The sequence below is a fragment of the Astatotilapia calliptera genome, chromosome 22 (assembly GCF_964374335.1).
Source record: "Astatotilapia calliptera chromosome 22, fAstCal68.1, whole genome shotgun sequence".
In the NCBI taxonomy this organism is placed as follows: Eukaryota; Metazoa; Chordata; class Actinopteri; order Cichliformes; family Cichlidae; genus Astatotilapia; species Astatotilapia calliptera.
In genome coordinates this window covers 2,910,192-2,924,295 of record NC_137442.1, presented here as the reverse complement: position 1 = coordinate 2,924,295, position 14,104 = coordinate 2,910,192, and the positions used below count along the sequence as shown (strand labels likewise).

The window sequence follows — 14,104 nt, the reverse complement described above, 5'->3', positions numbered from 1 at the left end:
TTGCTATGAGTGGTTATGATGCTGTTTAAGGTAAATCTGGAGGAAATCCATCAGTCTCTGCAGCAGTCAGTTCAGCTCTTATTCAGTCTGAGGTAAAATAATATTAAAATGTGTAAACACATCTGTGCTGAGATAACTCTGAACTCTAAACTTATTTGTTCTCTATCATGTAGGAACGTCTGTGAGCAGTAAAGTGCTTTTTCTGTAGCTCCTTATTTATTCATGTTGCTTTAAAATTTAAGACTTACGATTCAAACTAATAAAATCATTTAAAGATTTCAAAGTTATGCTCTGATAAAGCAATTAACAAAGTGGAGTCTAAGCAATGATGGGAAAGAGGAAACGAATGCTGGATTCAAAAGTTTACTATTTAAATTTCTACAGCAGCTAATTAATAAATACTTAATTTATCTACTGATGTTTTCTGTGTGTTCAAAGTATTTGGTGGTCTTTTAATTTACAGCAATACACTCAATGTTAATGCTGTGTGTGTGTGTGTGTGTGTGTGTGTGTGTGTGTGTGTGTGTGTGTGTGTGTGTGTGTGTGTGTGTGTGTGTGTCCTCAGTGAACTGTATCAGTCTCTGCAGTATCTTCCAGCTGCAGCAGTCACTTCAGTTTCTGTTCAGTCTGACTGAGAGAGGTTTTTGTACGACTGTTTTTCACTGTGTGAACACATCCTGACTGTTGATGTAGTGATAACTCTGACAGTAATAAACTGCTGCATCTTCAGCCTGGACTCCACTGATGGTCAGAGTGAAGTCAGAGTTTGATCCACTGCCTGTAAAACGAGCTGGAATCCCTGATTGTCGATTGCTAGCACGATAAATGAGCAGTTTAGGAGCTCCTCCATCTTTCTGTTGGTACCAGGCTAAATTGTGGTTGTTGTTCCAAACATTAACATCCTGACTGGTCGTACACTTGATGCTCACAGTTCCTCCCACAGCAGAGCTCACTGCTCCAGGCTGAGTCACTGTGATCTGTCCTCTGGACTCTGAGGACACAGAGACAAAAACATAAAGCAGCTTCATGGTTTTGTGGGCTTCATTTCAGAGGGACAGATGTTGATAGAGGAGAGGAGTTTGATTCTCTGGACTTTACCTGTGAAGCAGCAGCAGAGGAGAGTCCAGATGAGGACGCAGATCAAAGTCATGTTTTTGATGAGGAGGATTTCTGTGGCTTCTGTTGTGATGAAGGACAGCTGTCAGTCATCCAGTGTTCAACTCTCAGGACTATAAACTCTCCCAGAGCACTGGAGCATGGTGCTGCTGATGCAAAGTGCCTCTCTATGGAAATCATCTGACTCCAGCTGGGAGTGGGATCCATCTGATGACGTGGTTTGTTATAACAAATTTTTCAAAACATATTGTTATGGAAATTGAATTAACAAAGTCCACAGACACAGTGAGCAGTAGGTAACACCTTCAAATCTCAGCGCATGTGTTTTATTGAAAGGAAGAATGGTTTTCATCCTTCCAGTCGAGCTCAGAGAGTCAGAGCATGAATGCAGAGGAGGTGATCAGACACTTTATTTTGAATGATCTTTTTCTCTCCTTCGACATTGCTTAATAACCTTTGTATCTGCGTTTATCAGGGGATCTACTGGAAATATATCTACTCTTTTTTTTTCAGTATTTATGAGTGTTTATTTTATTAAATAATCCCACTATCCAAGGTCTTTTATATCTTAAAATCCCATAATTTAGAAGAAAATGAAGGACTTATTTTTTGAATTCTAGAAAGTTTTGCCACTCACTATGTTATTGTGAACTTTTGATTTTGTGAAACATTTAAAATAAATGAAGAGATTCTAGAAAACCTAAATAAAAATTAGTTAGTTATAAGAATAGTATCAGCAACTGACGCTGGCTTTACTCTGATACTGGTTCATATACAGTTAAATAATTTTGGGTGAGAGGTTAACCCTGACCCTAACCCAGAGCAAACATGTTGTTCAGGTTATTTGTTCTTCTGTTTGATCATCATCATCATGCTTCTCTCTTTTTCAGTTTTTTGGGACATTTTACAACAAGGTGGATTCACAATTTACGGCCTTATTTCAAAATATCATCTTGTTTCCAAATATCTAATTATTTATTTAAAAATGTGCTAAAAAGTTTATTTTGGGGGTAGAATATCCTGTTAGAAGACCAGTCGATAATATTTGTCTCATTTTAAAAGCCAGTTCTCAAAGCCAGTTTAGCTCCTCTGACACAAAGCTCAGTGCAGAAACCTGGGTTCAAGTCCGACCCAGATCCTGTTGCTGGAATTTAAATAAATGTACTGTTTATAAAACTTTGTTGTTTATATTTGTTTTCATGTTGGCCGACAAACTGGACAAACAGTGAATGATTTTGTTGAGTTTGTTTGTTTCAGAGTCAGAGAGCCGTGTCTCTCTACAGTCAGAGGTTTTTGTACGGCGCCTCAATGAGTTTGTATCACTGTGGTGGACTTTTGGTGGAGGAACCAGACTGGATGTTCACTGTAAATATGTTTAACTGTTTTATGAAAGTAAATTACTTTTATTTAGTTTCATTTTATGATTCTAGAAATTACTACTTTAGAACAATATGAATTATATATAAATGAAAATATGAAATATGAGCTGGTTATTTAATGACTTCAGACAAACTAAATGTTTGACATTTCCTGTCTCTGGAAGTAACTGCAAATTATTTGTCATCCATTTATCTTGATCTGTCAAAAAGATTTCAATTAATAATTACATGTTTAACAGATTTGAAGAGTTTTATTGTCTACTTCAGTGCAGTTAATACTTATCTTTCTCAAAAGGAGCAAAAATTCATTTTTGTTAGTTCTCTGTCTGTTTCACATATTTATTTGTTGAAAGTAAGAAGAATAAGAAGAATAAGAAATGTTGGTAGTTTTATCAGAGGTAGTTTGTTTTTTTTAACTGTTAGATTAAGAATGAGTTTATAGATGGGGATATATTGAAAAACAACACAATGTTTTAAGTTGTTTGTACTGTAACTCGTCTGTTGCAAGGGTTCAGCTGTGATGCTTGTCTGTTTCCATGGTTACCGAGCTCAGCGAGGGAAGTGAAACACTGAAGACCAGTTTCATTTAAACTGTCAACTTCTTTAAAATGTATTTTCTTTCTCTCTCTGCAGTGGGTTTAGTCGCCCCTCCCTGACAGTACTGGCCCCCTCCAGTGATGATGCGCTGAAACCGGAGAAGGCTACACTCATGTGTCTCGCCAACAAGGGCTTCCCCTCAGACTGGACTCTGTCCTGGAAGGTAGATGGAAGAAGCAGCAGTGGGGAGGAGAGCAGGAGCCCCGGGGCGCTGCAGAATGACGGCCTCTACAGCTGGAGCAGCACCCTGAGGCTCCCTGCAGACCAGTGGGAGAAGGTGGGCTCTGTGACCTGTGAGGCCACCCAGACTGTTGTCTCAGACATAATAAGCAGAGACCAGTGTTCCCAGTCCTGAGCTGACTCACTGGGACTCTGATACTGCTCTCTCTTTGTCCTCTTGGTCTGATTATTTTCTTTTTGTCTTGTTGTAATGCTGATGAATTTATTAGCCCAATAAAGATTAATTCAAATATTTTCATGTTTATTGCCTTCTTTACTCTTTCATGCGTTTGGAAATTTCCTGCAGGTTTGTGTCTTATGCAAAACGGACATTTATTGTCACTCTTACAAAATATTAATGATGATTTTAAATCAGTGATATCTGTTATTGGTATTTGTGTAATTTATGAATAAAGTTTGCAGAGGACTGAGAAAAATCCACCTTAAATTGTTCATCAATGGATCAGTTGATGCTTATGGAATATAGGCTTTGGTACATGACTTCACTCCTTATATTTACATTATCTACCCAAACAATTTTCTTTCATTTTATTATGTACTTGTAATAACTGCCTGTGTAAAATTACCAGTGGTGCAGCAATAAATGATTAGCCTCTCTATATAACATAGGATTTACATGTATTCATAATATTTATTTTTCTCTTTGAAATATGTTGATTCCAACTTTTCGACTTGTGACAAAATTCTAAAACTACTGACATTGAAATAATTTAGCAGTTAAATCACAAATTTTTAACTTGTCAAAAATATTTAATAGTCGACTGTATTTTTTTCCCTAAACTATAGAGTTGAAAACGTGTGATACTGCTTCTATTTTCATTTTTTTAGTTTGTATCACTGTGGTTCACGATTGGTGGAGGAACCCGACTGTGAAACTTACATCCAACATCCCAAGTAAAAGCTGTTTCATACATTTTAACCCTTAATTTATTAATTTATTTTCAGTTAGGAAAAAAGACCCAAATGTTTAAACTGACATGTCTCATCTCTGTAAGCCGTCCACAGCTCTACAACATGTAACTAATTGGAAATTGAAATTGAAAGCCTTTATTGTCATTATATATAGTATAACAAGATTAAAACAGCTCTATAAAAGTGCACTTGTGCTTTAGCACATTATACAAACTATACAACAATTTATCTACAGACTTAATATAAATATAAATACACAGTACAGTATTACATGACAGAGACAGACAGGCAGAGAATTGATGATATTTCAGTGCAGATTACTTTTTCTGCAAGTTTGAGTTGAGTATGGTGATAGACTCAGGGACAGCTTCTTCCCCAAAGCTGTTTGTTCTGGCCCGTATGGATATGAAGCCCCTGCCAGAGGGCAGTAGGTTGAAAAGATGGTAGCCAGGGTGGAGAGTGTCCTTTAACATGTTTCTGGCGCTGCTGAGAGAACGGGAGTTGTTGATGGCAGACAAGGAGGGCAGGGGGCAGCAGATGATTTTTTATGCTTTGTTTACCACCCTCTGCAGTCTCTTCTTGTCTGCCTCCATGCAGCTGGCGTGCCACACTGCGACTGCACAGGTCAGCAGGCTCTCGATGGTGGATCTGTAGAAGGTCACCAGCAGTGGGGCGTTTAATTGCTCCTTCCTGAGCACCTTAGGAAGTGTAGCCACTGCTGGGTTGTCTTGACTAGGGCCGTGGTGTTAGCTGACCAGGAGAGGTCTGCAGAGATGTGGACGCCAAGGAATTTTGAAGGACTCCACTCGCTCTATACATTCTCTGTTGACATGCAGGGGGGCAGTTCTGTTCCACCTGAAGTGCAGGATGAGTTCCTTGGTCTTGGTGATGTTAAGTGCCAGGTTGTTTGATGCACACCATTCTCCCAGTCTCAGGACCTCATCTCTGTCAGCCGCCTCATTTCCCCCTGTGATCAGCCCCACCACATTTGTGTCATCAGCAAATTTGACAATGATGTTCTCTGGGCGGACGGGACTGCAGTCAGATGTGTGGAGGGAGTAGAGTAGCGGGCTCAGTACCCAGCCGGTGCTGAGAGTGTGAGGGGAAGAGAGGTGAGGACCCAGTTTCATCTGCTGGGGTCTGTTGACCAAGAAGTCCTTTATCCAACAGTAGGTGGGTGGTAGGAGCCCCAGGTTTGTTAACTTGGTGATCAAAATGTCTGGTATTATTGTATTAAATGCTGAGCTGAAGTCGATGAAGAGCATTCTGACATAGCTCCCCTGTTGTCCCAGGTGGGTCAGTGCTGTGTGGAGAGCAATGGCTATGGCGTCTTCGGTGGATCTGTTAGTCCGGTATGTGAATTGGTGTGGGTGCAGAGTGGGGGAGGCAGGTTCTTGTCATGATCCGGAGTCTGCGACTCCGTGTTTACTCTGTGGTTCTGTTTATTTTGGGTTTCTTGTACGTTCCTTGTTCACGTTTCATGTTCCTATGTTCTGTGTTCCCCAGTCTGTGTGAAGTTTGTGTGTTGTGTCAGTGCGTGTATGTGTTTCCTGTTTTATTGTGAAGGTCTGCGTCTTATGTGAGTGTTTTCAGTTGCCTCCCCTGTCTCGTCACGTTAACCACTCCCAGCTGTGTCCCCCACCTGTGTGTAATCTCCCCGTGTTCTCTGAGTGTATTTAAGTCGTGTCTTCTGTCTTAGTAGTTGCTGGTTCGTCTGTGTTGTTCCCCTCCATGGTCTCGTGTATTCTCCCTGCGTCTCTGTTTCTCAACTCAAGGTTTCAGGTTTGTTTTTGCGTAGCTTTTCCCAGTTTAGTTTATTCTTAGGTTTTGGTTTTCATCCTCCTCGTCCCGGTTTGTTTCACCCTTTTGTTAATAAAGCTCACTCACAACTTAAGCAGTCTGCATTTTGGGTCCGTTTATATTCTCACACGGCCTGCCTCGGCACCCTGTGACAGTTTTGATGTGTCCCCGAACCAGTTTCTCAAAGCACTTGGTGATGACACGGGTTAGTGCAATTGGACGGAAATGATTGAGACTGGCTACAACAGTTACATGTGCTGGCATTATAACTTACCAACAGAGCTGAGATCACAAAAACATGTTTTCTGAAATATTGTTTTTCCTTCTTCCAGCTGCTACCTGAGCCTTGTTGATGGTTCCAAACTTTGAGCACAAAAATTAGTCCACTCCATAAAATGCTTCTGTTCGGTCAGATGAGCGACTGCATCATTTTGCAGCAGAGCAGCTAATCTCCAAATTTTAACTTTAAAACACCAAACCAACCTCTGGCTCCTTTTTCCATTATAAACTCAGATTTGCGTGAACAACAGTCCCATAATGCATTGTGTCGGTCACGTCAAAATCCAGATGGACGCAGCAGTTTACATGTGGTGGTGTGGCTGCTAAAATTAGAAGTGTTAGCGCTTGATCCTTCATGTGTTTAAAGATTGGGATACAAACTTCTCAGTGAATCTGGACAAAAGCTATTTTTAGCACATACATGTCAATAATAAATGGACGCTTCTATCTGATCGTGTGTTGTCACTGAAAGCTCCTCAACAGGTACTGACTGTAACTCGAGGTGAGATTGTTTCATCTGAAAGTCTAAAGTGCAGGATGAACTTTGAATCTCAGAGTAAGGGTTGTATACATGTGACAAATATGTCACTGCATATGATTTGGATGTTATGTATGTGTAGTTATGGACACATGTGATTTAATCATGAAAGCAACTCATGACTTCTGTTTTTGAGCCGCAAACTTATGTTTAGATTATTTAAAATTAAATTTACTTTTTATGTCGAGCTGTATGATATTTAATGATTGTATTTTGTATATGTTAACAGGAAGGTCTTATGTTACTGATAATTGTTCAAATTTAACAAATCATAGATGATATTGTGGTGCTGGTAGTATGAAACTGAGGTCAAAGGTCATGATCAAGAGTTTTCTCAACTGTTCTCAACTTCGGAACCTCTTGACTTATTTTTAGTTAAATTTAAAGGAAAAAGACAAAGAAACTATTTTTAGATTGATCTCAAATGTCTCTTTGTGTGTGTGTGTGTGTGTGTGTGTGTGTGTGTGTGTGTGTGTGTGTGTGTGTGTCCTCAGTGAACTGTATCAGTCTCTGCAGTATCTTCCAGCTGCAGCACTCAGTTCAGTTTCTGTTCAGTCTGACTGAGGGAGGTTTTTGTACGACTGTTTTTCACTGTGTGAACACAGCTTGACTGTTGATGTAGTGATAACTCTGACAGTAATAAACTGCTGCATCTTCAGCCTGGACTCCACTGATGGTCAGAGTGAAGTCAGAGTTTGATCCACTGCCTGTAAAACGATCTGGAATCCCTGATTCTAGAGTGTCAGCAGCATAAATGAGCAGTTTTGGAACTCCTCCATCTTTCTGTTGGTACCAGGCTAAATAGTAGGTGCCATGAACATTCTGACTGGTCGTACACTTGATGCTCACAGATCCTCCCACAGCAGAGCTCACTGCTCCAGGCTGAGTCACTGTGATCTGTCCTCTGGACTCTGAGGACACAGAGACAAAAACATAAAGCAGCTTCATGGTTTTGTGGGCTTCATTTCAGAGGGACAGATGTTGATAGAGGAGAGGAGTTTGATTCTCTGGACTTTACCTGTGAAGCAGCAGCAGAGGAGAGTCCAGATGAGGACGCAGATCAAAGTCATGTTTTTGATGAGGAGGATTTCTGTGGCTTCTGTTGTGATGAAGGACAGCTGTCAGTCATCCAGTGTTCAACTCTCAGGACTATAAACTCTCCCAGAGCACTGGAGCATGGTGCTGCTGATGCAAAGTGCCTCTCTATGGAAATCATCTGACTCACTGCAGCAGGACTTGCTTAAAAAGAGTTTTTCACAGCATATTTAGCATGTGACTCACATGAACCCTGTACAATTTATAGACAGGTAACAAATTAAGAAAAACTCGACACCTACAGTGAGAAGATGTGAAAGCTGTGTGAATTTGAACAGATGTGTTAGAGCTCACCTTTATCCTCCAGTATCATCACCATCATTGACACCGAATGAAGGGACATAATCATAATCATATCATAATAGTTATAGTTGTTTTTACATATCTCACTTTGTTATTTAAATTTCCATGGCATCATTCTGCAGTGCAAAGTCTGCAGACAGGATGAGCAGTAGTCAACACCTTTTTAATTTCCAAGCAGGTGAGAGAGAGAGGACATTCAGTGGGGCACTGATACGTGTCTCTAAAGATGAATAGCAGCCCTCTTTAAATACAGTCAAACAGAAAGCATTTCCACAGCTGTTGTTCACGCCCTTGTCCCCTCCAAGAGAGACAGAGTTTACAACCTTATCTCCTCTTCCAGTGTCACATAGAGACTGCTCTTTGCCATCTCTAATAATCGGCTATGTACCACAGGCCCTCAAGGTGGCTGTAGTTAAACCTTTACTTAAAGAAACATCTTTAGACCCAGCTGTCTTAGCTAATTATAGGCCAATCTCTAACCTTCCTTTCATATAAAATATATATTGATATTTGATTATTTTTGCTTATATAAGTTCTATCAACAACACACGCTCTATCCTGGAGTTTCTGCATTGCTGTCACAGTTACGAGTGCAGGACCCAAACGCAGGACTCACTCTGAATAAAAAATCAAAAGGTGGTTTACACAGGTGTCACCATGTAAGATATATCCATATATAGAGTGCTGTGGAGAGGAACCTGGGTCAAGGGCAGCCAGGGGAAGGTCTGAGGGAAGGAAGGTCCAAACTCCTCTTCACACAATCAGTGACTCACGTTTATCCACTCAGGGTCCATAGGGAAAGAAAAAAGGCCAAAGTCCAGGGAATCTATATGGAAATAGAGATTGATGTTAGTGAGGAGCACTAGGAGAATACAAGGAAATCACGAGGCGAGCTGGATTACACTGACGGAAGTAGCAGAATGATCCAGCGCGAAATCAGACTCCACTGAGACCTTAAGTAGTGTGGGAGCAGTCAATGATGATGGATGGCAGGTGAGTTATTATCCATGACAGGTGATAAGGCTGCACAGAACAACAGATTTTCCATCCACAATACGAGGTTAGTCATTAATATACTGCAACAACATGGGAATAGAGCAGCTGCGAGAGAATTCAATATTAATGAATCTATGGTATGGAAGTGGAGGAAAATTTACAACTACAAGACAGTATGCTTTTTCTGTTGTGACTGTCTGTGACTGCATGAAGTGTGTTGGACAAACAGTGAATTATTTTGTTGAGTTTGTTTGTCTCAGAGTCAGAGAGCCGTGTCTCTCTACAGTCAGAGGTTGTGATACAATGAGTTTGTATCACTGTGGTTTACGTTCGGTGGAGGAACCAGACTGCAAGTTGGAAGTAAGTTAAACCTAAAGCTGATTTATTTTATTACTTTCTTTAATTTTTATTCCTTAATTGGAAAGCTTTCTTATTAATATTTTTGCTCGAAAACACAAAGTCACATTTGGAAATTTATATGTGAAAGGTTATTACAGTGAATAATTGAGAGTGGGGTAGTTCACAGTATGAATGATTATTTCTAGTTTCCATGTAAAGTTTTATTTTGTCGGCTTGTAGATTTAGTTCAGTCTAACAGAGTCAGAGAGCCGTGGCTCTCTACAGTCAGAGGTTTTTGTACAGCGCCTCAATGAGACCAGTGTTCCCAGTCCTGATGTCAATCACTGAGTCTTTCATGCTGTTTTTCTTCTGTCTCTTTGTTTCTTTTTGTTTGCAGATTTTAAAAGAAATAAACACATCAAATGGTCATATTTTCATCTCATAATGACAACAATCTCCTCTAGTTTCATCCTTTTGTGTCTGCTGTAAAGCTGATATTTCAACCTTTTAAAACAATAAAAATGTAACGAGGAAACATGTTCTTTGACTCTGTGAGTTTAATAAATGCACATTAAAAAATAAAGAATTCAAAATTTTATTTAAACAGACCAAAATAAAAATATCAACAAAAGACACTGAGTGTAATGGGTAGTGAAAATGGTTAAATATATTTTTAAACCCAAATATTTTTATAAGATGTTGAGGTCATGTCAGCCATAGATTATCTGTGTGCTCTTCATAATTTATAGTCTCAAAGCTGTGATCTAAAACCTAATATGTGAAATTAAAGAGCAGGGTGTCGTCTGTATTCAATCCAATTCAATTCAATTCAATTTTATTTATATAGCATCAAATCTAAACAAAAGTCACCTCAAGGCGCTTTATAGATACAGAGAAAAACCCAACAATAATGTGACCCCCTATGAGCAAGCACTTTGGCGACATATGAGAGCATGAGGGTGGGAATGGATGTTTCTGTGTGTGCCTGTTTGTTTGTGTCTATATGTCAGGTCGGGTATCAAACCCCCACATCTCTGGGGACATCTCAGGCCCTCCAAGGTATGGAGGCCTATCTCCCCCAGCTCACGGGCGCGTCACTGCAACCCCCCCCCCCCTGGCTTCTGCTCCGCGGCTGCTGAGTGACCCCTCATCTGGGACTCTCCTCAGCTTTTTCTGGGACAGTGGCGCGGCTGCCCCTCTGTTGGTCTTTCTTGGTCTCTTGTGTTCTGGGGGCCTCTGGATGTCTGGAGTCTTGATCTCCTCCATACCTGCTTCATGCCCTGGAGGACGGGGCTGTGGCCCCCCACACCCTCTAGCAGATCATTACATGAAGGAACCTTTTAATACAAACGCATTTATGCTCACAGGTGTGCACACGGGTGATCACACACACAAACTACACCCTTTTTGGCTCCTACCTCAAAGCACACTGTGTTCTGTTGATCTTACGTGCTGCACAATAATGTTTAATATTTAGTATTTACTGTCATATTCCCATATATCATTGTGATGATGTTGTTATATTGCTCTCTTTTTTGCTCGTTTTCTCTTTTTTCTTTCTCAACAGGTGATCCAGGTGAGTACTATGTATTATTTTGTCTCTTTGTTTTGTTGGTTTTTGTTTTTTTGCCCTTTATCACTGCTCCTCTTCTCTGCTGTTTTTCTTTCCCTCTCTCTTTCTCCCTTTTCTTTTCCCCAGTCAAGTCTGTCCCGTATTTAGCAAGTGAAAATAAAATAAAATAAACAATAAAAGCAAAGGTGAATCAAATAGACCAATACGGCAAGGCTGGGATGGTCCATTTGGTAAAGTAAATCCGTTTGGTACTTTTGCCATCAGAATTATTGTCTAAAGACAAAGAAAGATGCCCAACGGGACAGGCAAAAAAACAAAACAAAACAAAAAAAACCCTATGAGCAAGCACTTTGGCGACAGTGGGAAGGAAAAACTCCCTTTTAACAGGAAGAAACCTCCGGCAGAACCAGGCTCAGGGAGGGGCGGGGCCATCTGCTGCGACCGGTTGGGGTGAGAGAAGGAAGACAGGATAAAGACATGCTGTGGAAGAGAGACAGAGGTTAGTAACAGATATGATTCAATGCAGAGAGGTCTGTTAACACATAGTGAGTGAGAAAGGTGACTGGAAAGGAAAAACTCAGTGCATCATGGGAATCCCTGGCAGCTTATGTAAATGACCTCATTAATATTTGGTAAAGTGTTTTGTAAACTTATGAGTGGCTATTATATTGTTGGAGTGAATGCTTTTATTTTGAAAGTCACAGAGCGACAAGGTGCCGTAAATCAAGTGGCGTAAACCATATGGCAGAAGCGCGAGTTTTAATGCACAGAGAGAAGGTGTGCTCTATGGTTAATGGACGGGAATGGGAAAAAGAACGGCTATTAAGGTGCAACACTGAGTCGAAAGCAGTTTCTTAGCACCTGGTTGATGAGGGAACAAGGTTTGTAACAAAGTTTGTCCTGTAGATATGTATTTTGTTGTTTTACGGAGCATATAGCTGCTGACCGCTACTAAGCATAAAGGCTAAGTTTTCACCCACTAGAGGGCGCTAACGTACCTCGTCATGTTTAGGCAGCGATGCAACGATTTCCCTGTTATATGCAATAATTTACAAGTTTTAGTGTTATTTGTTATGTAAGGTAAGGAGAATTAATTTGTGATTAATGAATAAGTCAAAAGGTTAAAGGTAACACACTGTTTGATTTACTAATAGTCTTTTATTCTGTATGTTGTAGCTCTTACGGTGTGTTCACATACACGGCTGTTTAATAAAAGGATTGTGAACCATCAGTTTGAGAGACCATCTTTTCAACCGGGGATGCTACAGTAAGAGCTTGACCCCAGCTGAGAAGAGCTCCATCCCACGCTCAGCATCGAGGTCCCAGTTCCACAGCTCCACACAAAGTCTTCTGGGATCTGATGGTCAACTAAATTGCCCCGTCCTCAGCATGGAAGCATCTGAAGAAGAGACAGAGTTTGCGGAGGATCCCAAGGCCAATGAGGAAGAGGAGCCTCCACACTCTGTTCGTCGAAGGAGGCCTACTGAAAAAATGCAAGCGTATCAGGAGGAGGAGGCCCACAAGAAAGAAAAACGGCTTCTCAAAGTTTATGATGAATGGAAAAAACAAGTACGTAAAACACGAGAGCAATTAAAAGGAGACTTAACAAACAATCAAATTGCTTCACTCATGGACATGTTAGAGAATGAAAAGGAGAATGTCATAAAGTTGTATATGGAAATTAGAGAAAACATTACTCCCTCGAGTGGCACAAGGCGACTCATAGACGCATGTGAAGCAGTCACCAGAGACATTATCAAGATTGCTCATGAAAGACTCTCAGGCATAGATGACTATGATAGGGACAAGGTAAAGATACGTCTCCGTGAGCTTCTTGAGCCAGACTATGCTCAGTCCATTTACAGTTCCTCAGTCACGCACTCAAGTAAAAACTCTTCTGCCAGTAAGTCATACTCTGCAATGTCAGTAGTAGCTGTTAAAAGAGCAGAGGCTGCAGCAGAGTTAGCAGCCAAAGAAGCAGAGTATGAGGTGTTATTAGAGGAGGAAAAACAAAAGGAAAAGATTCAGCTTTTAGAAGAAAGGCAAAGAAAGGAGCTCGAATCTCAAAGGCGTGAGCTAGAGAAACTGAAGGCTGAAAAGGAGTTAAAGGCTGCACGAGCTAGACTAAGGACCTATGACACTGAGATAAAGAGTGAAATCAGTGCCTCTGATGTTGACTATAGAAACACTGCTCAGAAAGCCCCCACAGTTTCTAATCTCAGTAAAGTCCCTGACAACAATGTAGTGTCTACCTCACTTCCACAAACAGATGTCCTCTACTTAGCACAAGCAGTACTGGATAGTGTTGCATTGAACAGACTGCCAGTGCCAGAGCCCTCCACGTTCACAGGTGACCCAATACAATTCATAGAGTGGAAAGCTTCCTTTACTGCTCTCATTGATAAAAGGAACATCTCACCTGCTGACAAACTGCACTACTTAAAGAAATACATAGGAGGTCCAGTTCGACAAACGCTTGATGGCATCTTCTATAGAAACGACAGTGAAGCATACAGAGATGCATGGGAGCGTCTCAACCACAGGTATGGACATCCATTTGTGGTACAGAGGGCTTTCAGAGAAAGACTGGCAAAATGGCCAAAGATCCAAACAAATGACTCCACAGGATTCAGGGCATTTGCTGATTTCATTCAAACATGTCACGAGGCCATGCCCCACATTGAAGGCTTAAGCATTCTCAACGATTGTGAGGAGAACCAAAAACTCGTTCAAAAGTTACCAAACTGGGCGGCTGCAAGTTGGAATCGTCAGGCCACTCAGTTTATGAAAGAAAGTGGGAAGTTTCCAGGTTTAAAGGACTTTGCCAAGTTCATGTCTTCTGAAGCAGAGATCATGTGCAACCCGATTACATCATTTCAGGCTCTCCACTCTGCAAACTTCACCACCGACACTGGTAAGGGCTGCCAAAAGGACAAA

General features: G+C 40.8%; 1 gene segment (V, D, J or C); it reads left to right on the top strand.

Moving 5' to 3' along the window:
- Positions 1 to 1,457: 1,457 nt before the first annotated feature.
- Positions 1,458 to 3,447, top strand: LOC113014122 (Ig kappa-b4 chain C region-like). The segment is given in 2 exon segments: positions 1,458 to 1,489; positions 3,129 to 3,447. Coding segments are annotated over 2 exon segments (351 nt in total).
- The last annotated feature ends 10,657 nt before the right edge of the window (positions 3,448 to 14,104 follow it).